Genomic DNA, 25922 nt, shown 5'->3' with positions numbered 1-25922 from the left:
AAGCGACTAGGGTTTCATCTTCTTCTTCGCTGAAGGTTTCTTCATCACCATGGATAGTAGCCACGAGAAGAAGAAGAAGAGGAGGCATATCATGGATAGTAGCGACAACAAGAAGAAGAGGAGGAGCAATATCATGGATAGTAGCGACAACAAGAAGAAGAAGAGGAGGAGGAGAAGGTACTTACACACACATACATATATATATATATATATATATTTCATTATACGCGTCTTTGTCAATTCCTGATTTGTTTTTTTGTTTGTTGATAGTCCAGCATCTTCTTCTTCGGCAGCATCTTCTTCTTCTTCGGCATCATCTTCTTCTTCTTCGGCAGCATCTTCTTCTTCGTCTTCTTCTTCAGCAGCATCAAAGCGGAGATCGAAGCGGAGATCTGAGCAGCGTCTAAGTAAGAATACTTGTTACTGTTTCATGATATGTTCGTTTGTAATTATTCATAATTCCTCAACATATAAGAAGAGGAAAATCTCATTCTTTTGTCTTAATTAATTAATTAATTATTTGTTATTTGATAGTCACATGATCATATCTTTCACTAAGGGCATGTTTGGCTAAGCTTATTTAAGTTAAAAAGGACTTATGGGAAAATGACTTATTGAGTTATGACTTTTTGAAAATGAGTTTTTAAAAAAAGTGTTTGGATTAGCTTATGGGGTGGGAAAAGCCAATAAGTCAATAAGTTGTTTTTTAAAAAGTGTTTGGCTTAGCTTATTGATGTAAAATGACTAAAAGCTAATAATTAGTCAATAAGTTAGTTCAAAAAGTCACAACATTCTAACTTTTCAAAAATGACTTTTTGATGACTTTTTCTACTTCTCAAAAAGTCATTTTGAAAAAGACTTTTGCAATTGCCAAACACTAAAACTCCTTATTGGCTTTTTGATTAAGTCAATAAGTCAATAAGTTGGTTGAAAAAGCTTAGCCAAACATGCTCTAAATTTGAATTACTACTTTACTAGGCTTGATAATACTTCATTTGTTCTAATTGTTTGTTTAGCTCGACTTCTCCCCCATGTTGATGATGCTTACTACTCAAAATCCGGGGCGCTTGGTTTTATCGATGATGCTTTTCATCTTACACGCGAGAATACTTTTGAACCTATAGATATTCTTTTATCACAGAGGTTGCCTACTCCTAAGGAATACGCGAATTGGGATCGCTATATGTCACAGCATTTTTTTTTAAAATGCGTTTCTGCCCTCTCGACAGACCACCTTTTTGCTGCTCATCATTGATGGAACAGGTACTCTTTGTTTGTTTGTTTGTTGTATATCAAAAATTATAATCCCATAATAATAATCCTATTATTAGCCCATTTGGTTTTGTGATATATGATAACACAAGGGATTTTGTTTTCCATAACATTTGGTGGTGATTCACTCTATAGCTAGCTAGCGCCCCTTGCGTTGTAACGCCTCATTTTTTTTATCTTTCTTCACCCGTCAGATGATTTACTTGTAATTTATTATTTGTTGCGTTTAGGCAGAGCGTATGGAGTCTCCTCCACCCTCACAGGTGCTGAAACAGTTCTACGACGTATGATTTCTCTCGGTACTCACCATTTATTTAGGCAAAAAAAAAAAAAAGCTAACGAATTTTATTATTCTAATTTATTATCTGCTCTGATTGTTTAGAGACGGGGTGAGAGGCTTGATGAATACACTAAAGCCAGGCGGAGCGTTCGGTGGCCATTTAAATTTGGTTCTTATCCTCCGGGGCGTGAACCTGATCGTATTCCTTATCATTTGTTTCTGCTGGTTAAGGAAGCAGATGATATCATGAGGAGCCGCAACAACCCTAATGACGTGACACAATTGGCGTTGGTTGAGAAGAAAATTCGCTTTTTTTGTAAATACTTCCACTGTCATCTGCCTTGTGGCTGGGAATAGTATGGCTTTTCTTTTTTTTTCTTGTAAAATATCTTCCCTTTTATCATTTTAAGTTTTTATACACATTTTTTTTTCATTTTGCAGCAATCGGGATAATGCCAGTGATGTTGTTGCCTGCTATGACCCCACGCGCGTGCCTAGATACAATATGGCTGGTTACACCCCTATTTCTATCTCCTCTTTGGGAGGGCGGAGCCCGGTGTCTGAGTATGATGAGCAGACCCTTCTCTCACGACATGAGATGATTGTTGTTATGTGTATTATTCACTCACGGAAGACGCCTACAGTTTGGAAAATGGGCCGGCAGTTGGTGTTGTTCTACTGTAAAGTATGTTCCTGCTTTGGTATTGATTACCATCGTTTAGAGGCCGCTTCTGAGGATGATGTCTGCTTGATGAATGTGGGATCATACAACCTCTAGTTTCCAAGTCTTGATATTTCCAAGGGATGTGTTTATGGTACTAATGAAAAACTACAACTTAACTTAAGATGTTATATTTGATGGTAAAGTTTATGCGACTCGTTACTGATTGTTAAGAATTTGCTCTTTTGAGTTTAACTATGTTGTTGAGTCGACGATTGTTGATCAGCTTGTTTTGTTTTGTTGTCTTATTGAGATATGTTTTTTTTTCCAAGGTCTTGTCGTCATTGCACATTCTATCTCTTAGGTGTCCATCACTTTGTATCAGATTTTAGACATTCAGGAGCGCAATAGTTGTACAGATCCGTTTATATGCACCTATTGGGTAGAAAATTACCAAGAATGGAAGCAACAGCTGCAGTATATGGAACGTCAAGTAAAGAAGCACAACGATGAGAATGGTCGAGCAGCGCAAGAAGTTGATAAAACCGACTCGATCTTGTGCTTTGCAGTAAATCGTGACCATCAATGGCACGACCCTTTTGCAAGACCAGTGGCGGAGCTTGACCAAAAGTTTCGAGGGGGCGTAAAGTGATGGGACCCAAATTTTTTTTCTATCGTTATGTTTCGGGTCGGGTCGGCTATCGATTCGGGTCAAGTCAAATAATAATAGTTATTCATTCAAAGGACCCGTTCTTAGACATAAAAATTTGTGATTAAGTTTATTGTGTGGTGGGTAACCTAGGGTTAAACAAATAAGAGTTAAAATATATTTACAAAACTACCCATCACTTATCTACAAAGTGGTAACAAACTTTACTTTAATTTATATATTGTATAAATATTTAGGAAAAATAATTGGGGGGGGGAGGCGATCCTATATAATTTTAAAAATTTCCGAACGAAAAATCGAAATCTATACACTTCTAACCGAAATATTGGGATGGGCGGGTGCACCCCCGGGCACCAACAAACCTTCGTCACTGTGCGAGACCCACTACTCTCGAAAATCCTAAAGGTTTAAACCTGTGCTATGGATCTCACGAAAAGAAATTTAATCACCCTTCTACCCCTTGCTCGAGTTTAAACTAGTCAAAGAACAGAATGAAAACTCTGTTGTCAGGGCTAAGTTTAGAGCAAAGAAGCAATTAAGAGTCTTGTTTACTTATCATGCAATGTTAACTTAACCGGGCAAACCGATAAATGTATCACATTGTTTGTATTTTGAAGATTCTAAGATAGCGTTGAACATCAAAATGTCAAAGATTAAGAAAATTTGTTAGCTTTGATGTTTCTAATACATCAAAGTAGTCCTTTAAATCCGCGTACTTAATAGGCTGTCTAGTCATAGATGGAGGCTTGAATGATAGTTTTCTTCCTTAAGTATGGATTAAGCATCCTCTTGAAGTAATCGACCATGCGGGTCTTCCTCATAATGTCATTTAAACGTTCAACACGAAGGGGCTTAGAAATTCTTTGTGATGTCGTGACATATCATATCTTGAAGGTAATGGATGTCCTTGAAGAATTTATTATGTTAACTTTAAATGGAAATTGTTGTATTGATGATTGCCCCATGTACTGACATAAGGTTTATACACCATAAGTGACGGTTTCATTAGCTAAGAAAGACCAAACATAACACGCTAACATTCGTTATTGGGCTTTATGATGGTCCATGAGCATAATCGTGGCTTTAGGACAAGGGCCAGGCTTCCCTGTGGACAAGGTCTAGGCCCAGGCCCATTGATGAGATTTGGCTAACAATGACATTGTGTTTTTCCCATACATGGTTAGTTATGAACTTTATGTCTACCCTCTATACTACAATTTCATTTCACATAAACAACTCAAATTAAAGCCATGGCCAAGGCCCATATGTGCATGAGTGTTCTTGCTCATTATGTTAGTTATGTTGTTCAAATTGAAGTAGCTCTAGGATGTGTTCACATATCTAATTGAGTTGACTGCAATTTGCACCCCCTGTGCATTTACACATCGAGCCACTGGCCGCAATGGCGGAGCTTGACCAAAAGTTTCGTGGGGGCGGAGAGTTATGGGACCTAATTTATATATTATATAACTATTTATGCAAAATAATGGGGGGGGGGGATCCTTTAAAATTTTTGGATGAAAAATCAGAAATTTTGTACTTCTAACCGAAACATTGGGGGGGGGGCACCCCCGGGTATCAACTATCCTTCGCCCCTAACTGGCCGTGGTTGTAAATTCGCTGCAATGCTACCCTATAGCGCTATACATGTTAATGGAGGCTTGCAAAGTTAATGATAAATAACGTGTATCCAAGTGTCCTAGTACCTAATAAATAAATAAATATTAATGTGGGCCATTTAGTTCTTAGGCCATTTTCATGATATTTTTGACCCATTGCCAATCCTGCATATTTCCACACCCTACAAATACACTTAAAAATAATACTTAAAACTGTTTATCAATCATAAAAACATGCATTGGAACTTATATCGTGTAAGCTTTCTTAAATCAACGTATATGAGACATTGAGTAATATTGGATGTAATATATTCACAATAATTGCGAGTTTAGACAATCTCGTCTATATTACCTCTTAACATGGAAAGAGCTCGTATAGCATCTAATATAAACGACATTGAGAACACTTACACTTGTAATGGGTAAGAACGACCCGTGCCCACTTTATACAGTTACAATGACCAAATTACCATTTAAAATCTATTAACTAGTAAGGAAGCTAAAAAATTGGTGTTGTATCCAAACAAAGTAAGACATTCGGAATCTGTTTTATTATGCTCCCTTTTTTAAGGTTATACTACTTTTAGTGGTCTTTCATCATGCTTTACAGCACATTTTGTTTAGTATTTAATTAATCAGAAATGAGTGCTTTAGCTTTACAGTTAATTAATGTGTGTATTGGCCTTAGTACCTTTTAATAAAAAGGAATGATATTCTTATTCTAGCTAGAGGGTTATCTAATAAGTTCAATACTATACTTTCACTTCTGTAACCAACATATGTTTTTGCCGTTATCATTATTTCTTTTCATTTGATGGGGTCCCGTCTTGACTTTCTTTACATCATAAATTAAAACGGGACCCACTAAAAGAAACTGCTCAATCTAAGGATGGCGAAAATGATGGATCATTTTTTTATCGTTATCACGTCCCGGTGTTCGGGCTCGCTTTTGAAGATCCAAACCTAACGAAATTGGTTTCACTGAATCTCGAGAAGATGAGTAAACGACAGGTGGCGTGTGCTTGAACTTGTGGTTTCTACAAATGTAATCTAAATATATAATTATATAAACCCTAGTTTAGTATGTTTTACAACAAGACTTGTATTTGTTTTTATTATATTTAAATTGAAATATAAAATAATTTACATCGAGATAATTGGTAAACGGGCAACAAGCTGCGCCTACTTGTATTTATGTGACAGAAAAGATTCAAGTATCTAATAGCATTTCACTAAATTCAGACTAGTTTATGAGTTTAATTCTTGGGCTGTCAATCAGGCCCCGGAATCCACACACACAAAAGGCTGGGATTTTGAGGCCTCGTTACATTGGGCTCGTAACTATATGTGCAATTGGGCTCATGGGAGCTTTTAGATCTGTACAAATCTTAAACTTCATTTTTTAACATTAGTTTATTACTTTTATACAACACAACACAATACGATACTATTGAAAAAAAAGAGAAATTAAATTAAAATAAATGTGTGAACGTTTGGTTCATTTATTATTAGTATTTAATAATAATTAATAAGTAAGGTGTGTGTGAAAATTAGTTGTAATTGATTTATAGTTGGTATATTAATTTAAAACAATATGATCATCATTAATGTTTAGTTTAAACAATATGACATTATTAATGTTTAGTTTTGGGCTTATAAAAAGGTAGTAAATGTATCTATTTTTTAACGGCAGATTTGGATCACTGACGGACCACTGGAGTATTATCGTGTCACCAGCGGAACCACCCGATCACATCCATCCTCACTAGGCAATAATGCCTACACAACAATTCAGGAGGAAACCAAATAAATATATGAAAAACCTTGTGGGAATCGAACCCAGTAAATGTATCTTTTTAATTAGTTTTACGTGTGCCGTTCATTAAAAAAGAATGTTTTTTATGTGTGTAAATAGTTGTATCTTGTCCGATCCGTAAGTTATCGGGTCTATTTCACTATTTGTGCAACCCATCTGATGTGACTTTGGATCCGTTGGTGGTGGTAACCCAATCATTACGATCATGTCCAATAACATGCTAGATACGATGGTCTTAATGATGACTGGGCATAAAGGCCAAAGGGAAAAGATTTTTTTATGTTGTATTGTTTATGTAATAATTAGGTAACCTTTTGTATTGTTTTAACATCAGGAAGTTACCCGTAAGTGGGGCTATAAACAAATCGAACGAACACAAACAAGGTTCTGGTTGTGTTCGTTCATTAAGAAATATACATGTTCACAAACGGTTTACGAATGCTTACCGAACGAGATTTTTTGTTCGTGTTCGTTCATTAAGGAAATGAACATGTTCATGAACACTTACCGAACGCAAACAACACAAACAAGCACAAACGAACACTATGTATTCATTTAAAATGTAATCTGCATTTTCATCGGAAAGATTACGAAGAATGCATCAAAAATAAATAGATAGTAAACATAATTACACAAAACTAAGAAGTTTGTCAACCTTTAACACGAACTAAAACTGAAATGATCAAATTGGGGATGTTGGTGGAGGAGTATAATATAACTATGGTTTCAAAATTTAAATGCTAAAATCAATAAACTAAAAATATAACATAAAAGCCTTTAAATGAAGGAACATAAATGAACACATTACCGAACGTTCACGAACATAAACGAATGAACACAACCTTTGTTCATGTTCGTTTGTTTACCTTATCGAACGAAATTCCTTGTCCGTGTTTGTTCATTTATTAAACGAACGACCATAAACAGACTTCCCGCCGAACAATTCACAAACTATTCGTTGAACGTTCAGTTCGTTTACAACCTTACCCGTAAGATTTGATAATAAAAAAAAGTATAGATTATTGATGTGATACATCAATGATATAAAAGTAACTCATCACGCTTAAACATTTGCGTAAAAATTTCTAGCATTTGCTCTGGCGGCTACACTTTAGTGTCATTAACCTTTTGAAATGAGGGCCTAAACAAGTTGAGTTTCACTAACTCGACTCATTTAAGTTAAATGAGCTCGAGCTTGGCTTTTCTAAAGCTCGAGCTCGACTCGTTTTTATTTAGTAACAATTTATTTATTTTATGTATTTATATGTGTAATTATTTTAATAAGAGTAAACTGCCATTTTGGTCCATGTGGTTTGGCCAGTTTTGCCATTTTAGTCCAAATATCAAACTTTTTACATCTGGGTCCCTGTGGTTTGCATTTTGTTGTCATTTTGGTCCAAAATTCAAAAACCCATTTTTTTGACTGTTACAACCTCCTATTTTGTCTTTTAGTTCAGGGGTATTTTGGTCATTTTGCTTTTCATTTTACATTTTCTTTATTAACATCATCCCCAAATAAATAAATCATAATCATCATCATCATCCCTAAATAACTGGCTCTCTCTCTTCTCTCTCTAAATCGATCAGATCCAGATCCACCCACCATCGTCATCGTCATCTCCGACGTCGTCCCTACCAAAACTCAGATCCACCATCGTCATCGTCATCTCTGCTTTCCTCTCTCTCTCATGTTTCTCTCTCGTTCGGCTCTCTCTCTCTCTCCTGTTTTTCTTTCTCTCTCTTTCTAGTGGAATGTTGTTTGAAGGAGATGGTGTTGTGATGTAAAAGAGAGAGAGAGATGTGCGGTGGTTGCAGGGGGTGCGAGAGGGTGGTGGTGCTTGGCGGCGAGAGGGGGTGGTGGTGGTGGCAGGTGGTGGTGCTTGGCGAGATGGTGATGACGTGTCGTTTGTTGATTTATGCAAGGTTACTTGAATCTGTGTTGGATTGGTTTTTGTTACTTGAATCTGGTGGTTACTTGAATCTGTGCTTTTTAATCATTAACTTGAACCCCCTGCATTTGCTATGATTTATCCTCGACCCGATGAGTTGCAGGTGGTTTTTGTTTTTGTTTTTGCTCCACATGATATGTGCTCCACTCCCGCATCTCCACTCCCGGATTGAGTTGCAGGTGGTTTTTGTTTTTGTTTTTGCTGCATCCGCATCTCCCAACTTTGTTACTTGAATCTGTGCTGCATCTCTGTGAATCTCTGTGATCTCGGTGGTCAGAGTCATCGCTTCTATGGCGGTGGTGGTGATGGTGGTGGTTATTGTTGTTCTGGCAGTGGTTATTGCTGTTGTTGTTCTGGCAGTGGTATTATTATTTATTAAGTTTGTTTCAAGGCTATGATGATCAGAGTATCCTGAGCAAAATTAAAGGGACATTGAAGATCCAACCCGCATCTTGGCGGGGCAAAATCCAGATGGCATAGTGAAGAAGAATTTGACATTCTCTCACCAAGCAACTGTGTATTCTGCAGCCATGGCGTAACTCGTTTCTTCTTTGTCCCCATCCCCCAATTACAGATCTGAGCCTGTCTCCTTGCATTTAATTTATTTTCTCTTGAAAATATGATTTTTTTTTTTAAATCCAGGTTGTGGTGGGTTGTGATGGTGGAGGAGGTGGTGGTGTTTGGGTTGTGCAAAGGTTGAAGATGATGAGGTTGAAGATGATGATGATGATCAGGGGTTTTTATATTTGGGGGTTTTTAATAAAAGAATTGTTTTAATGAAAATTAAATGACCAAAATGTCCCTGCACTACAGGACAAAATAGGAGGTTGCAACAGTCAAAAAAACAGGGTTTTTGGATTTTGGACTAAAATGGCAACAAAATGCAAACCACAGGGACCCAGATGTAAAAAGTTTGAGATTTGGTCTAAAATGACAAAAGTGGCCAAACTACATGGACCAAAATGGCAGTTTACTCTTTTAATAATATTATTTATAAGTTCTATATATGAGAGAATGAGTGTGTATGTATATATATTAATTATCTTTATCATAGTTTTTTCCAACACAAAAATAGAAAGATTTGAGTTGTTTAGTCTTCGATTTTTTATTTGAAATTTTCTATACCTCACTAAGTCGGGATCACTAACTAAGACTAATCTAATATGAATTAATAGACTAATCACTAAGCTACTGAGGAACAACGGGATTATATGTAATTTTAGTTGTTTTGTATATATATATATATATATATATATTATTTATCAAATAAAAGTTATATAAATAATAGCTCGTTTACGCTCACAAACCTAGACAAGATCGATATGTGAAGCTATTTGCTGAGCTTTAATATAAATCCGAGCTCGTCCAAGCTTGGTTTGATTTAAGCTATTAGCGAACCAATCTCGAGTTACTCATGAGTGGCTCGTCTCATTTAAACCCGTAGTTTGAAAAATTACACGCGACACCAACAAAAATTTAATCACATCGTTGTCCCTTTCCTCCTGTAACGTTTGCCATAAATTTTATTCAGCTCAAAACGTCATGAATCAGTGTCTTCATCTACTGAAAATGACTTCTAATAAATTGGTTATTAATCAATTTATTAAAACCTAAGCTTTTTATAAATGTTGGACCATGAGCATGGGGTGGCTTTTGATGACCACATGTGAGGAGTTTGATTCCATGTGTGGATTTGGATTCAATGTATGTTTGGTGAGTAAAGAATACAAATGTCTGGAGGGTTTCAATAAATAACAAAATGTAGCAAAGACATAACATGAACAAGATCTAGTATAATAATATTTACTTTAAAAAAACGTATGAGGTGACTTATAACCGACTCCAAAAATGTATAAAAAGTCCCACATCATAAAACATGATAAAATATTTTTATGATATTAAAAACAATTTAACTATTATTTATTTTAAATTTTAAATGTTTAAACAACCCTATAAATAAAAAATAAAAAATGGAGGGATGAGTTGGTAAAGTCTGAGACCATGTGTAATGGAAGACACAGATAATGCCCCCACCCTTGGGCGTTTTGCGCCATGTGGCAGTCCAATCAGCAATGGAGCATTATGAAGCGTTTTTCTAAAATGAGCGTAGTGCGGATGTGTGCATTATGTTAAAAGAGTGTAATAGAATTTAAAAAAAAACCTTCAAAAAATGTTATTGGCCAAATAAAAAGGGATGCCCAGTCATTGGGCAACACAAAATGAACATGGCGTTGATAAAACAACGCAAAAACAATTTTTTTTTTGAGAAAAACGCCCATGGGGGCGGTTCAAAGGCGTTGTGGGGCGTTTTTTGGGGAAAAAACGCCCAAAACCCCCTCACTACGGATGGTCTAAGTAGAAAGGTTTTCTATATGTTCGTCGCACAATATATTCATATAATGTTAAATAGTTACTAAAAAAATACAAGAAAAAGTTAAAAATACTGAATAAAAATAAGCAGTTTCTAGCAAGCTTCATGATCACATGTGTTTTGTATTTATTTATATGATTAAATAAAAGTAAAAAACTGAGGAATGAAACAGAGGGCAAAGAGACAGGTTGTGCTTCCATGATCTCTTTCTAGAATAACATCATTATAAAAAATTAAAAAGTAATATTTAGTTTCTGTTAAACTTATAGTAATTCTCTTACTTAATAATAATATTTTTATTATAATGTTACAAACTACATAGGAGTTTCCTACTAGATAAGGGAAGAGAATATAAAAATAAAGTAACATGCCTCTAGATTTTATGTTTTTATACGGAGCATATTCTTATTCTAATGATATATTTCAGGTTAATAATACAAAATAAGAATATTATCTAAGGTATATGATTTCTAGTTAAATATATCATGAACTACTTAACTGATGTATTATGTTTTATTGTATGCATGTGAGTTTTATGTTTGGTATCATGAGTCATTTGCATAGAAACATGTCGTACATTAATAGTTTTTAGGGCTTATGAGTCAAGTTAGGAATAGGATGTAAACAAATTAATCTTCAAGCAATAAAGTACACCTGTCTAGTCGATTTGTACAGTTCAATGCATAAAGACTACACTACCCATATCATTTGTCTAGTTTAATATTGTCCAAAGTTAGGTATCGTAATTTTTTTTACCGTATCACCGGTTAATTATTAAATCTTCGATGTTTACTAACCGATTACAAATAGTAATGTGCATATTATCTAATGTAATTACCTGTAAATATATATTGTAACTGTTTAAAAGCATAAAGTTTAAGTGTTTAACTCGACTATATATACTTATATAGCACAAATTCTATTTACCTGTAAATTACATTTTCTTTTCACGTACTTCTACATATAAATCTGAACGTGTCTCCAAAAAGAGTTGTTTAAAATTGTTGAAACGAAGCTAAATTGGTCGTTCACCAAGCTATGAGTAATAACACTTGGTTTACTTTTCGAAAAGCTGGATTTCATGGTTCGGTTTATGTTCCATAACTGGTCAAGATATATATAAAAAATAGAAACACAATAAATTTGTTCATATACATGAATCCAACAATTATAAAATGTATAGATTATTAATTAAGTTATCTTAAATTTTTTTCTTCACTTTTTTCTAAAAACGCTTTTGATACTTAGAAGGTAAAACGTCGGTCTTAAATATCTGAAGTTTTGAAGTTTTTGAAAACATTGAAAATGGTAAAATTCTGCGATTATATAAAAAGATTGACCCATAACACCAAAACCGAATCGTTTTTGATAGTTTGCCTGGTCCTACCCGCCTAGTCGGTTTTGTTTGCTTTATAAAAAAACCGTAGATACCGATTCGGCCAAGAAGTCCCATCAGAACCAACAGACCCGGATCGTGAGCATCCTTACTACACAAGATCTATTTAACAAAATCAGGGTGTTAATTGTTTTTTTAATTTTTTTAAACTGCAATTTACAGAGTAAAACTAGACTTGAAAAACTACAACTTGGATGTGTATCCAAGGATCAACTAGCTTATTTATCGGCTTGGAGGGCTATGAGTCGAGTTGGTTACCGGAGATCCTAGCCCCTCTTGGAAGAGTTAAGCTCCTCAGACCAGTAAGTAGGTCGGGTTGGTACCATTCTACCAAAATATCCGAATTCAAATTACGCACACATATATACACATATTTTGTTATTCATTATAATTCTCCTATTTCGGTTTATTCGATTCAAATTTTGAATCAGGCTAGCATACAGTCTCAACTAGGGCTGTTCATTTTTATCCGAAACCCGACCCGAAGTTGAAGCCACCCGAACCCGAAGTAGAGAATACCCGAAAAACCAGAACCCGAATAACCCGAACCCGACCAACCCGAACCTTAAATGGGTTGGTTATCGGGTCACTTTTTCCCAACCAAAAACCTGAAAAACCCGACCCGAAAAACCCGAAATCTGAAACCCAAAAAAAACCCGAACATTTAATGTCTTTTTTCGGTAGATGTGTTTTGGTTTAGAGTTTTTGGTATCTAAAACATTATGCTTTAGGACATCTGAACATTATCATGTCATATTGTCAAATAATGTTTTAATTTCGATAATATTTTTTAAGTAGAATATGATGAATTTTAATTATATATTGCAAAAAATAAAAAAAGCATTTTTTTAATATTACATCTAAACCCGAAAACCGAACAACCCGACCCGAACTAGCCCGAACCCGAATAACCCGAACCCGATCAACCCGAGCTTTAAATGGTTTGGTTATCGGGTCACTTTTTCCTAGCAAAAACCCCGAACAACCCGACCCGAAAAACCCGAAACCCGAGAAAAAAACCCAAAGAACACCCCTAGTCTCAACTCCAAATTTAGTTAATTATGAATTATGAATATGAATGTGATTTTTGAAATGATCCGAGAGTAAAAATTTACAGACTATAAACCCACATGTATTTTTTAAATTTGTTTTTCGTATATATAATTTATTTGTATCTTCTCATTTCACCTTATTCAAAACAACTGAGTTCTAATTTGATTACATTTTCAAAATTCGAACAATCCAATTAAAAAGACTTGAATAACTGGAAACCGATTCCATAACATCCAAACAACCTTACATGTATATGTCATTATCATGTATTATTTAAAAAATGACATGGATTTTTCATGACCTACAACATTATAACTGAAACAATGTGGAACAAATACTTGCCACTAGCTTTTGTGGTTACAACAAGCAGCCCATTTAATGAATTTACTTGTGCTAAAGTTTTCATCTCTTTTATTCCTTTTAAGTTATTCACATAGAAAACACATTTTGTTTTCTACCCCCCACATACATCTCTTATTTTGCTTCTCTTATCTATTAACATCTGTTATTACAACTTCCTCCACTTATTATATATCATGGGAAATTGATTTGTTCACCATGTAAAATGTTGTACACCCCACAATAATTGAAAACGGTACATGTTGTTGTCCGGTGTAAACGAGCCGGGTCGAGCCCAAGTACGACTAGGTTCGAGCTCGGCTCGTCATGTTTTCATGAAGCTCGAGCTCGAGCCTACTTATTTGAGCTCGAGCTCGGCTCGTGAGTAAAACCCGAAGCTCGAGTTCAGCTTGAGCTATTTTAAGAACAATCTCAAACGAGCTAAAAGCTCGGCTCGAACTCGCTTCAATATCACTTAAACGAGTCAAAGCGCGGCTTGAGCTCGACTCGCCAATATTATCATGCTCGTTTACGCTCGTGAGTCTAAACGAGCTTTGTATTCCAGGCTCGATAACTAAACGAGTTCTATTTTAGTCTCGAGTTCAGGCTCAGGCTTGTTCGAACTTTTAACCAAGTCAATCACGAGTAGCTCTTGAGCCTCCGGGTTTGTTTACACCCCTAATTGCCCTATATACGCTAACAACACAATATATAATACTTATTATTATAATATTAAATTTTAGAAAAATTAGAAAAATATTATCCTAACAAAGATTCTCAAGGAAAAATCTCTGCAAGAACAGACCACATGTTCACATTTATCCTCAATTTCACACCTCAGAAATTTAAACAGCATGTTACAAACACAAGGGCAATTCCGTCATTTCACAATTAAATTGCCATTCATCGACAATCAAGGTGTGAAGAGTGAAGACGATCTCTTTTTAATTCAAAAGTCTCTCTCTCTCTCTCTCTCTACTCACTTTCTCTCTCACACACTACACGTTGTGTGCACGTCATCTAACAAACAAAAACGCTGCTCTGCTATCGAAAAAGCAACGATTCAATCTTCCTCCGGTGAATTCCGTACACTAGTTCTCTGATTCACGATTTCGCAGTACTGGATTCAACTGTATACGAAAGATTTTGTAAATCTGTATACGTTTACATACATCATTTAGTGTGTGTATGTGTATGTATATTTGTAGCTTATATCTATATCTTTTAACTCTTCAATTTCATCTGTTTGCACCGCACCGACACCGGAAAACCTATTTATTTTTCAATCCAGATTTCATTACGAGCTCCGATGGCCAAACGCGGATATAAATTGCGTATCCTTTTTATTTCTGTTGCGAATTTGTTATATTTTTAGCTGAATGAATTTCATCTGCGTTTTTTTTTTTTTTTTTTTTTTTTTTTTTGAGGTATAATATAGGACAAAACTTACTATTTATGCTGATTAATATCCTGTAACTGCTTTTAGAGAAGATTAGGTATACATACAAATTCAATTCTGATAGCAATAGGATTTGATTTCTTGTTGAGTAAGGTTTCTTCATGTGAAATTCTATAAAAGTAATGTCCAGATGTAACTTGTAAAGGAGGCATTTGAACCTGAGTGGAAATTAATTGAGGTTTAAAATGTGTGTTAGTTTTATTTTTGTAATTAGGGCTGGGTTAACAGGGAAGCTTGTTGGCTAGAGTGATTGTGTTGTGTTTCTTGACTAAGATAAATATAGAGGAATTTGTGGCGCATACAGCGAATGTGAATTGTTTGAAAATCGGGAAGAAGACACGTCGGAACTTTATTACAGGCGGTGATGATGAGAAAGTGAATCTTTGGTCGATTGGGAAGCCAACCGCTACAACGGTTAGTGAGTTACTGTGAAGTTATGATAGTTTTGTTTGCATATTAATTTCATGCTTATTTTGTGTATAAGGTTGGTTTGGCCCTTGATCATGTAACTCGAATCCTAGCCCGGTATATCCCATTTTAGTTTTACACCATTGTGAACCTTACGCCTTTTTTACTCTCTGATCGACGTTCTCGGCATTGAAAAATCATCGTAAACTAAATCACACGTGTATATGTGTGTATATGTTGACATTTAAGAGATATACAAAAAATTTGGCATACGGTTTCCTTTAAACAACTCAATTTTAGGCAGTGGTAACTTAGTCTATAGGAATCTACCTTTTGAACTACAATGTTACAACTTACAAGATACCAGTTATATGCGTGCCTTAAGGTCTATTTGGGAATCCTGAAGTGAAGTTCGAAGACATTTTGTACATAGACATACGAGTTATTTACTAACATATATCATGGACATTTTGTACTAGTATATATCATGGCATTTTGTGAAGACATCTTGTACATTTGTACTCCAATATATATTTATTGACATTTTGTGCATATACAATATGGCTGAAAATCTGAAATAGGATATTTCTTTCAATTTTTTTTCATAAGTATAGGATGAACATGAACCTGTGAGCCTTTAACAGCATTGTAGTTTTCTTTGTGGTGTGATGCAGAGTCTAAGTGGTCACACAAGCCCTATTGAGTCTGTAGCTTTTGACTCGGCAGAAGTTTTAGTAGCTGCTGGAGCTTCTTCTGGTGTGATAAAACTTTGGGATCTCGAAGAAACAAAGGGTAAGTCGATCAGCTGATTATTTCTTACGCGAAAGCTAATGTCATGCATTGCAATAACTACTAACTCTTTCTTGAAATACAGTGGTTCGTACACTTAATGGACACCGATCCTATTGTACTGCTCTTGAATTTCATCCTTTTGGTGAGTTTTTTGCATCGGGTTCAATGGACACTAATCTAAAGCTCTGGGATATTAGAAAGAAAGGGTGCATTCACACATATAAAGGACATAGAAGAGCAGTTAGTACTATCAGATTTAGCCCCGATGGTCGTTGGGTGGTTTCAGGGGGACTTGATAACGTTGTAAAGGTATGATCTATCAGCTTGTGTCAGCACATCAAGAATCATCATTCCGGTTAAGTTTTAACTTTTGCTTCCTGGACAGATTTGGGACTTAACAGCCGGAAAGCTTTTACATGAGTTCAAGTTTCATGAAGGACATATTCGATCAATGGATTTTCATCCTCTCGAGTTTCTTCTAGCAACAGGTACGCTTTATATTTTTTTTCCTACTTGGTAGTGTTCTTTAGTGTCAACCCTGTTGTTATAAACAAATAAAGAAGCAAAAAAAAAACCACATGAGTACTTTTCTTAACCGATCCATAATTTGTTACAGGTTCTTCAGACAAAACCGTGAAATTTTGGGACTTGGAGACCTTTGAATTGATTGGGTCAACTCGACCGGAGGTACTTGGTTATTTCACCCTTGCCTTGCATTTGTTCATTAAGTACTTTTACGTATGTGTTATTCAAGCAACGGTTCTCTTCTAATTTTTCAGGCAACAGGCGTACGATCAGTTACATTTCATCCAGATGGGAGGACCCTCTTTTGCGGGTTAGATGGCAGTTTAAAGGTATTAAACTTTTCCATTAAATTTATCTTTTGATTCGGTATGGTACACTTATACGTCCTCCAATACATTTCAGGTATATTCATGGGAGCCTGTTATTTGTCATGATGCTCTTGATATGGGGTGGTCAACGTTAGGTGACCTTTGCATTGACGATGGAAAGCTTTTAGGATGTTCGTATTATCAGAATTCTGTTGCAGTTTGGGTCGCAGACACTTCGGTAATAATTGTTCGATTGATTTGCTTTTCGTAATCAATTATATTTGGTACACTTTAGGGGATCTTATGGTTGTAATCTTTTTAAGTGTATAATGTAAACTATTATTTTGTGTTCTTTTCGTCTGTGAAGCTTATTGAACCACATGCGCATAGCATCTTAGCTGAGGAAAAAACCCGTGTGCAGTCAAAATTAAATCTCCAACAAGACGTAAAAGATAGAGTCGGTAGTCCCAGAAGGCCCACTGTGTCGCCAGATGATGACACAAAGGATATAAAGAATATATACGTGGACAGTAAGTTCAAATTTTGTTAAGCCTTCTGTTTTATAGATGAACCGAACGAACATGACCAGAGGCATGTTCGTGTTCGTGTTCATTCATTTAACTTTAACCGAACACGAACATATAATCGAACACATTTTTTTGGTCATGTTCGTTTATTAAGAAAATGGGCATGTTCGTGTTCGTTCATGTTCGTTCGTTTAAAACCTAAACGAACAGTTCACGGATGTAAACGAACATAAACAAACAACCTAAAACGAACATAATTTAACAAACAATAAACAACACAATTGAAAAAACAGAAATGAACACAAATGAACATAATTTACTAAACATAAACGAATATAGTGTAATTTTTATATAAATTGGTGATTAGTTACGATAAATTTCATTGGAAAACCCATTTTTATTACTAGAAAGCCAATTAACAATTAGTTATATTTCTATAAGTAGTTAGAAACTTCCTTTTATGTTTAATTTTTATATAAATATAACTACTTATGTATTTAAATTGAAACAAACATAAACAAATGTAAATATACGAACATAAATGAACAAACATAAACGGACATTCACAAACATAAACGAACGAACAAAACATGTGTTGATGTGCGTTTGTTTAATTAAATGAAGAAAAAATTGTGTTCATGTTCGTTCGTTTATTAAATAAACGAACTTCCCACCGAACAAGTTCATGAACGTTCGGTTCATTTACAGGCCTATTTATAGATGTTAACCACTTGGGGTGTCCCAGTGGCCACCAGGACCCGTTACAAACTGGTGTGGGCAGGTTCGAGCCCTGGCCGTTCAACCAAAATGCCCACCCGGTAGGGTATTAACCGCCAGGCAGCGTTGCTGGGTCGCTAGCTTGGGAAGGGGGATCCCTTCCGCGGTCAGGGGTACCGTGCATCTACCCTTTTTTTTATTTATAGATGTTAATCTTTTTCTTACCAAGCTATGCTGACTGCATGATGATGAGGTGCAAATAGGTAAAATCTGTAAGACTGTAATTTGTGGTTTCATGTCAAGCTGCAGGTATGACACCTGTCGCTTCAAGAAAATCCGGGTCTTTACCAACGGTTTTGAACCCAAACCCGCAAATTCATAAAGAGATTGATAATGCGGCTACCCATAAACAAGTTCCTGCTGCCAAATTTACCGCTTCAAAAGAATTAACGACCAATGAACACGAAAACACTGCGGTATCACTTAAGCCTGTTCATAGGAGAAGGCCATCAACTACCAAACTAGATATAGAAGGGATATCAATAACCGTTGAATCTGGATTAAAAAGCGGATCAGATACCGCCACCCTTTCAAACTTTCAAAAAAGGATTGTAGCAGATGCTGCTGTTAAAGATTCTTCCAATGATAAACCTTCAATCTCTGTAACAAAAGAGATACAAAAGGCTTCGTCTCCTGATACGCTTCCACAGGAAACACGTAATATTCTCACTTGTTAACCATAATATTTTCTTATATTGGGTACATGTGATGTTGACTTGCAATGGTTTTTATCGATTCAGGTGACAGGTCTGATGAATCAAAGAAAGAGTCGAAACCTGTTAAATATGTTAATGGAGGTAGCTATCGAATTTATTTGTGTTGTGCTCAAGTGCGCAAATTAGGGTTTCAAAATTCGATCATAATTGTGCACCGTTTTCTTTCTGTCATGCAGTGGCGGTTGTGCATGGAAGGACTCGCAGTCTAGTTGAGAGGTTCGAAAAGAGAGAAAAACTGAATACCGATGAAACTCAAGTCATTGATCCAGCAGCTCAAGTATCAACCGACACAGATGTACCTCCCAAAAGGGTAAATCAGTCATATAATGCTGCTCCTTGTGTAGTACCTGAAGCTAAATCCGTTCAGATGCCAGTAAAGACACCTGATGTGATTGCGTCTGAAGAACCCGAAGCTAAAACACCCAACGTGCCCGTAAGGGTAAATCAGTCATTTAACGTAGTCCCTCGTGCAATACCTGATGCGGTGGCTTCTGAAGAACCTGAAGCTAAAACACCCAAGACGTCCATAAGGGCAACTGATGATGTGGATAATGTGATGCCTGAAAAAACACCTGATGTGGTCTCTAACGAGGCTAAATCATCCCCGATGATAACGAAGCCTGATGTGGGCCCAAACATAAAATCTGAGGAAGCTAATTCGCCCCCTGTTAGACCTAGGACGGCTCCTAGTATGCTACTTCCGGAGAAAGGTAAGGTCTCACCCATGCAGAGATCGGTGAATTCTCGACGTGTAATGCAAGAAAGAGTTCGACCTTCTCCAATGCTAGTTACGCGAAGATCTAATGCTTCCCCTCGCATGATACCTGAAAGAACAACTAAAACCTCACCTGTCGTGGTGGGCCCCAGGCATGATACTCCCAGTCGCATGATGCTTCAGAAAGCTAAATCATCTCCATCACTGGTAAGATTCTTCTTTCGGTGTAACAATCTTGTTGATCATGTGTTGGTATGGCTGCAAACGAACCGAACGAACACGTGCAATGCCTTGTTCGTGTTCATTTGTTAAGGAAATTATGTGTTCACGAACACATTTATCTTTGTGTTCGTTTGTGTACGTTCGTTAAATTTAGGTAATGAATGCAAACGAACATTCATGAACACAAACGAACGATCATGAACATAACCGAGTACAAACGAATGTTCATAAATTCAAATGAACGCAACACAAAGGAACATGTATTAAATTTTGAATAAGATTGGTATCTTTCATCATAAATATTATGTAGATCCACCCATAGTATACTAACCTAATATTTTATTAAATAATTTAAATAAAATACAATACACTAATATAAATTAAATATTTTATTAGTGGTAATTTTGAAGTACTTAAATACAAAATAAAAAAAAAAAAAACTAAAACCCCAATGAACTATCGAACTCAAACGAGCATAAACAAACACGTTACCGAATGTTCGCAAATATAAACGAACGAATGTGACCTCTGTTCATGTTCATTCATTTAACAAAACGAATGAGATCTTTTGTTCAATAAATGAACGAACACAAACGAACTTCCCGCCGAACGGTTCACAAACTGTTCGCTGAACGTGCGGTTCATTTGCAGCTCTACGTGTTGGCTTTTGAAATGTTGGCATTGTGAGTTTCAACTGATATGAAGTATTTTGTTTCGCTAAAATGTGAGTTGTTTGTAATGTTGGCAATTGGCAGGATGATGGCCCACAGACTACTGGGAGAGGTTTGATGTCTAAAAAAGATGACGATGTTGCAGATGATTTACTGCAAAATCATGATGTGTTTGTAAGTAGCCTCCGGGCTCGCCTAACAAAACTCCAGGTAGCTTCCAGTTGGTTCGTGAATATATTTTTATTACTTGCAAATAACGTTTCAGTTCGTGAATATATTTTTAAACACTTGAAACTTTTGGACTAAAGTTATCTAAAGTAAAGTTATTGTGCCGTTTTAGGTGGTACGGCATTTTTGGGGACAAAATGACACCAAGGGTGCTATTAATGCTTTGCGGAAGCTGCCAGATCACGCTGTGAGTATTCCATTTCTTAGTTTTTAGTGAAATTGGACCGCCTGAAATTTAACCTTTTGAAAGCCGACTGTCTTTCAGGTTCAGGCAGACGTGGTGAATGTTCTGATGGAAAGAATGGAGTCCCTCACACTTGATCACTTCTCTTCTTTGCTTCCTGTGCTTTTAGATTTACTGGATAGCAAAACTGAGCGGTAATCGTTAATCTATCTATCTATATATATAATGCATAAAACAAGGGCATTTTAAGATACCTAAAAGTTAAGAACTTTTTTTTTGCTTTGCTGCATAACGTACAAAAATGAGGGTAAATTAGTCTTTCGAACACTAACTACGCTGTAATCCCCTCATCTTAATTACACTTTAATAGTTTAATCACTCATCTTTAACAGAGTTATAGATAATTAGTTAGTAGTTACACTTTATCCCCTTATAAAAAACCAACTACCCCCACGATTTTTAAACGGTTATAACTTTTTTGTACGTTAATATTTAAAAAAAACTACACCATAAAAACGAGTATTTTATTCTCTTTAATTTGAGTATAGTATTGCTATAATTTTTTGTTAAAAAAATGACATGTTACGTGATTAACAGTGCCTAAGGGTGAGCAATAACTGAATCGTTAACTGAACCAAAAACAGACGAAACCGAACCGAAATCAACCATAAACTGAATTAACCGAAACCTGAATTAACCAAAACCAGTTATCGATTTTTTTGTACCATCTTTAACCAAAATTAACTGAACCGAACCATTCGTATTTTCATATATTTCTAGCATTTATACCTTCAGTTCATGTATTTCATATTTATACCTCCCTTTTATGTGTTTATTCATCCATTTCATGTATTTATACCTCGAATTCATGTATTTCTAAGCAAAAGTTTTAGCGCAAGTTTGGTTTTCGCTATTAACCGAATCAAACCAAAAACCGTCAATCTAACTGAATAAACCAAACCGATTAACCGAAAACCAATTGGTTAATAAAATAGACTAATCAATGACTTTGGTTTTGGTTGAGGATAATAGCCGAACCAACCGAACAATGCATACCATGGCAGTGCCTGTGTTTCCCACCGCATTGCGTGGGCACCCTTCTAGTATATACAAATGAATATTAAAGACTTCAAACCTTGGTTTAAGATTCGAAACAATGAATTCCTAAACCATTTTAAGTTTTCAACACTATGTTAAATATAGAACTGAAAGTAACAATGGGCTCGCAAATCATGCAGGCATATAAGTGTATCACTGGAACTGTTACTAAAGCTTGTGGCGGTCTTTGGGTCTGTAATCAGCTCAACAATTTCAGCACCTCCAACTGTGGGTGTTGATGTTCATGCAGAAAAAAGGTTTGTTTTGTTGATTCCTATTGTTTATTAATGTACTAGGTTAGAACCCCGTGAATTACACGGGTTGCATAAATGTAAGTTTATATAATAAATAATAAAAAAAGATATATCTTTAAAAAATCTCTTATATTACACGTACTGAATAAATATAATGCAATATGTTAACACATAAAGTCATCAAGTTTATCTTTTAAAATGTACTTTGATGCACCATTTACTTATTATAACATTTTACTTTGTTTTTTTATTTTGCATAAATGTAATTTTATATAATAAATAATAAAAATATATCTTAAAAAAACTCGTATATTACACGTTTTGAATAAAATATAATGTCATATGTTAACACATATAGTTGTCAAGATTTATCTTTTAAAAATAAACTTTGAATCTACTCATAATAAAAACAAATGTTTATCCTTATTAAAAATTTTGTTTAAAATTATTTATAGAAAAACAAATATTTATTCTTATCTTATTTTTTATTTAAAATTATTATTATTATTATATGATCAAAATAAAAAGAAACGTTTATCCTTATCTAAATTTTTGCTTAAAGTTATTTATAGAAAAACAAATATTTATTCTTATCTAATTTTTTTTTTTAAATTAATATGGAAGATAAATAGGAAAATAAGGTGAGAATGCACCAGGAAGTGACACGATATGATCAAAATAAAAAAAACGTTTATCCTTATCTAAATTTTTGTTTAAAGTTATTTATAGAAAAACAAATATTTATTCTTATCTATTTTTTTTTAAATTAATATGGAAGATAAATAGGAAAATAAGGTGAGAATGCACCAGGAAGTGACACGTGTCCAAAAAAGATTTTCATTTATTAGTATACGAAGATTTTTGGTTATGATTTTAGTTCTCAAACATAGCTGTCACAGAACTTACAATCTGCTGAAACTTAATGACAGACTTGAACGCTGCAATGAATGCCACATTCAGCTTCAGAAGATCCGCAAATGTCTCCCTGATATTATAAGGTAAACATGTTTCCGATGTGGTTAAACTAATTTCTCACTTATCAAGTTCCTGATCCGAAATAGAAAATAAAATATATATGAAAGAGGAAATATGAAATACGAAAGGAAAGAAAATATCTTTTCACAAATTTGTCTAATTTGCTGATTTTATCTTTTATAAATAGGCATATTTTGCCAAACACGAGAAACATATATCACATAATTAATTATGTGAAGTTGTAATGATTAGATAATCATAAAAATGTTTCGAGTGTTTGGCAAAATATAACTATTTTATTAAGATAAAATCAGCAAATTAGACAATTTTGTGAAAAGATAGTTTTTTTCCTTTCATACTTCATATTTGTGCTGCGGGAATATTAGTAATGTATGTATGTGATTCTGATTATGTAATAACACATAATCGCTTCCAAAACGCAAACACCCCTTAACTCTTGACACGTAAGAGAGCAAGGGTAAATGACGTTAAGGGATGGTATCTAGGAGTGTTCACGGACAGGTCCGGTTGTCGACATGCCAAACCGACTGAGTTGGATGGGTTGACAAGCCACCCAGTTTGGCGGTTTGAACCGATTTATTACAAAATTAAAAATGATAAAAGATGATTCATGATTAAAGGCTGGTTTGGTTATGCATCCGGTTTCAAGTTTCAAACAGTGCCGAACCTTAACCTGTCTAAGCGTTAAATCTGAACGCTTGGATCTCAAACTGGTCGACTTGCTTCGGTTTGGACGGTTCGGTCGGTTTCCGAACACCCCCGAATGTTACTAAACTCTTTACCATGATCATTGTTTTGTAGGCGAGGCGGTTTGCCAGCAAGATGTGCACAAGAACTAAATATTGTTCTTCAGAAATCATGATCCCTTCTAAACACCCAACAGTTTTGTCTCTTGGACTTCTTTCGTTCTACACAATACCTTCGGGTCGCGGCCGCAACTGAAAATGACGCCAGCCGGTAGATAATTGAAGGAAGCCAGTTTTATGATAGCTAATTGCGGTTGGAATTCGAGTTCTTGCTATAAGTTGATATAGCATATGTAATATTTTGTGTAAATTGATGATGATTATGATATGTAATTTGTATTCGTGAATAAAGATGTGTAGATGATAATGATATGTAAACTAGGAATGTGGAAACTAGTCTTGGTATTTTGAAAGTAAAATGAGTTGTTTAAATTTGAGAAAAATGGTTCAACAAGCTTTTAAAATTGGTAGTGTAATTTAATTACAAGGAACACAATAGGTTGTGTTTGCAGTTAATCATAAAACTAGTATTAAGCCCTCGCGTTGCGGGACGGGGGCTTAAAACCGTGTTATCAACGTTGTAGGACTGGGACGGGTGTAAAATTGTGTTAAGTAGTAACCGAATTACGACCAAAACCGGAAAAAAACGTAAAACAAAAACACAATTTTTTAATATCAAATGATTCACGTGACGTAAAAGCTACTAAACACTGCTAAATAGCAACCAAACGCAAAAGTAATAATAATAATAATAATAATAAATAAATAAAAACTAAGGGATCAAATGTGACTACCAAACACGGTGCTAAGTAGCAAACGAACGACGACCAAATCAAGGAAAAATTAGTTTAACTTTTTATGACAAAATTATAAAATAACAAATAAACTTGTAAAACAAAACTGAAAAAAAAAACCCCCTCAAAACCACAAACAACAAAAATATGTTACTATTCATCAAGAAGTGAGGAATTAATAGATACTAGTGGGACTCCCCGCGCTACGTGACTTTGGTCGTTATCGACTCGACTCATCGGAAATCATAAAAACAAAGATCGATAAAAGTGAATATCAATACCGGTTCTGATAACACCAACCAAAAAGGGAAAAGAAGGTTTTTAACCTCGCGCTACGCGCCGGGAGTTTGATTGTTTTTCACCATGCTACGCGGCGTGATTTTGGTCGTTATCGGCTCGACTCATCCGAAACCATAAAAGAGAATATCAATACCGGGTTTTTCCTTCGAGCTACGCGACAGGAGTATAATCGGTTTTCCATGTTGTTACGCGACGTGAATTTGGTCGTTATCAACTCGACTCATGGGAAAACCATAAAAACAAATATTGGTAAAAGTGAATGTTGATATCGGTTTCAATAATACCAATTAAAAAATAGGTTTTCCCCACTGCACTATGCGGCGGGAGTTTGATCGTTTTCCCCTGTGCTACATAGCGTGATTTTGGTCCTTAATTCCTTAAATGCTCTACTAATTTAAAACCATAAAAATAAAAATCGATAAAAGCGAATATCAATACCGGTTTTAATGATATCAATAAAAAACAAAAACAAAAACCACTAAAGTGCTAAACTAAAAGGACAAAAAAAACAAAAAAGTCCACTAATGTAAAGAAATCATAAAAAAATAAAAAGGTAAAAAAGAAAAGAAAAAAAAAGAACACTATTCATAGAAGGTTTCAATTATATAGGTTTTCAATTTCAATTTTCAATTTCAATTTTCAATTATATATATTAAATAAACAAATTAATACATGAATTGTATTAAATAAATCTTATTAAATTAAAAATATAGTATGTAATGCAAATTTATTAGAGGAAATTACGAAATTGGCCAAGACCAGAGTTGATTTACGAA

The 25922-nt window shown here is 35.0% G+C and overlaps 2 protein-coding genes across 5 annotated transcripts; both read left to right on the top strand.

Annotated features, from left to right (window-relative positions):
- The first annotated feature begins 270 nt into the window (after positions 1-270).
- LOC110935304 lies at positions 271-2473 on the top strand. The gene is made up of 5 exons (XM_022177739.1): positions 271-407; positions 1017-1263; positions 1503-1556; positions 1655-1908; positions 1994-2473. Exons 2-5 carry the CDS (start codon positions 1207-1209, stop codon positions 2328-2330), a joined length of 702 nt encoding a protein of 233 aa, XP_022033431.1. The 5' UTR covers positions 271-407; positions 1017-1206; the 3' UTR covers positions 2331-2473.
- Positions 2474-14342: 11869 nt separating this feature from the next.
- Positions 14343-24495, top strand: LOC110938026 (katanin p80 WD40 repeat-containing subunit B1 homolog). Of its 4 annotated transcripts, none has more exons than XM_035988798.1 (18): positions 14343-14760; positions 15169-15299; positions 15968-16085; positions 16168-16394; positions 16471-16573; positions 16702-16772; positions 16865-16939; positions 17013-17156; positions 17286-17448; positions 18472-18879; positions 18963-19019; positions 19115-19860; positions 20631-20756; positions 20887-20961; positions 21040-21152; positions 22197-22313; positions 23240-23308; positions 24108-24495. In XM_035988798.1, exons 1-18 carry the CDS (start codon positions 14736-14738, stop codon positions 24166-24168), a joined length of 2829 nt encoding a protein of 942 aa, XP_035844691.1. In that variant the 5' UTR covers positions 14343-14735; the 3' UTR covers positions 24169-24495. The 4 variants fall into 4 exon arrangements, with proteins under 4 accessions (XP_035844691.1, XP_022036193.1, XP_022036191.1 ...); XM_022180501.2 differs by having other exon boundaries at positions 14346-14760; positions 18466-18879; XM_022180499.2 differs by having other exon boundaries at positions 14346-14760; positions 18466-18879; positions 21025-21152.
- The last annotated feature ends 1427 nt before the right edge of the window (positions 24496-25922 follow it).

The sequence above is a fragment of the Helianthus annuus genome, chromosome 4 (genome assembly GCF_002127325.2).
Source record: "Helianthus annuus cultivar XRQ/B chromosome 4, HanXRQr2.0-SUNRISE, whole genome shotgun sequence".
NCBI lineage: Eukaryota > Viridiplantae > Streptophyta > Magnoliopsida > Asterales > Asteraceae > Helianthus > Helianthus annuus.
The sequence above is the reverse complement of the archived record's forward strand: the minus strand, read 5'-3'. Positions and strand labels throughout refer to the sequence as shown.

What these genes read in the sequence shown, in the direction of transcription:
- LOC110935304 (XM_022177739.1), top strand. Translation starts at nt 1,207, where the DNA reads ATGCGTTTCTGCCCTCTCGACAGACCACCTTTTTGCTGCTCATCATTG. An exon ending in TGCTGAAACAGTTCTACGAC is followed by an intron (nt 1,557 to 1,654) that starts GTATGATTTCTC and finishes CTGATTGTTTAG; the next exon opens with AGACGGGGTGAGAGGCTTGA. An exon ending in CTGCCTTGTGGCTGGGAATA is followed by an intron (nt 1,909 to 1,993) that starts GTATGGCTTTTC and finishes TTCATTTTGCAG; the next exon opens with CAATCGGGATAATGCCAGTG.
- LOC110938026 (XM_022180499.2), top strand. Translation starts at nt 14,736, where the DNA reads ATGGCCAAACGCGGATATAAATTGC. An exon ending in GGAAGCCAACCGCTACAACG is followed by an intron (nt 15,300 to 15,967) that starts GTTAGTGAGTTA and finishes GGTGTGATGCAG; the next exon opens with AGTCTAAGTGGTCACACAAG. An exon ending in AAAGAATATATACGTGGACA is followed by an intron (nt 17,449 to 18,465) that starts GTAAGTTCAAAT and finishes TTTCATGTCAAG; the next exon opens with CTGCAGGTATGACACCTGTC.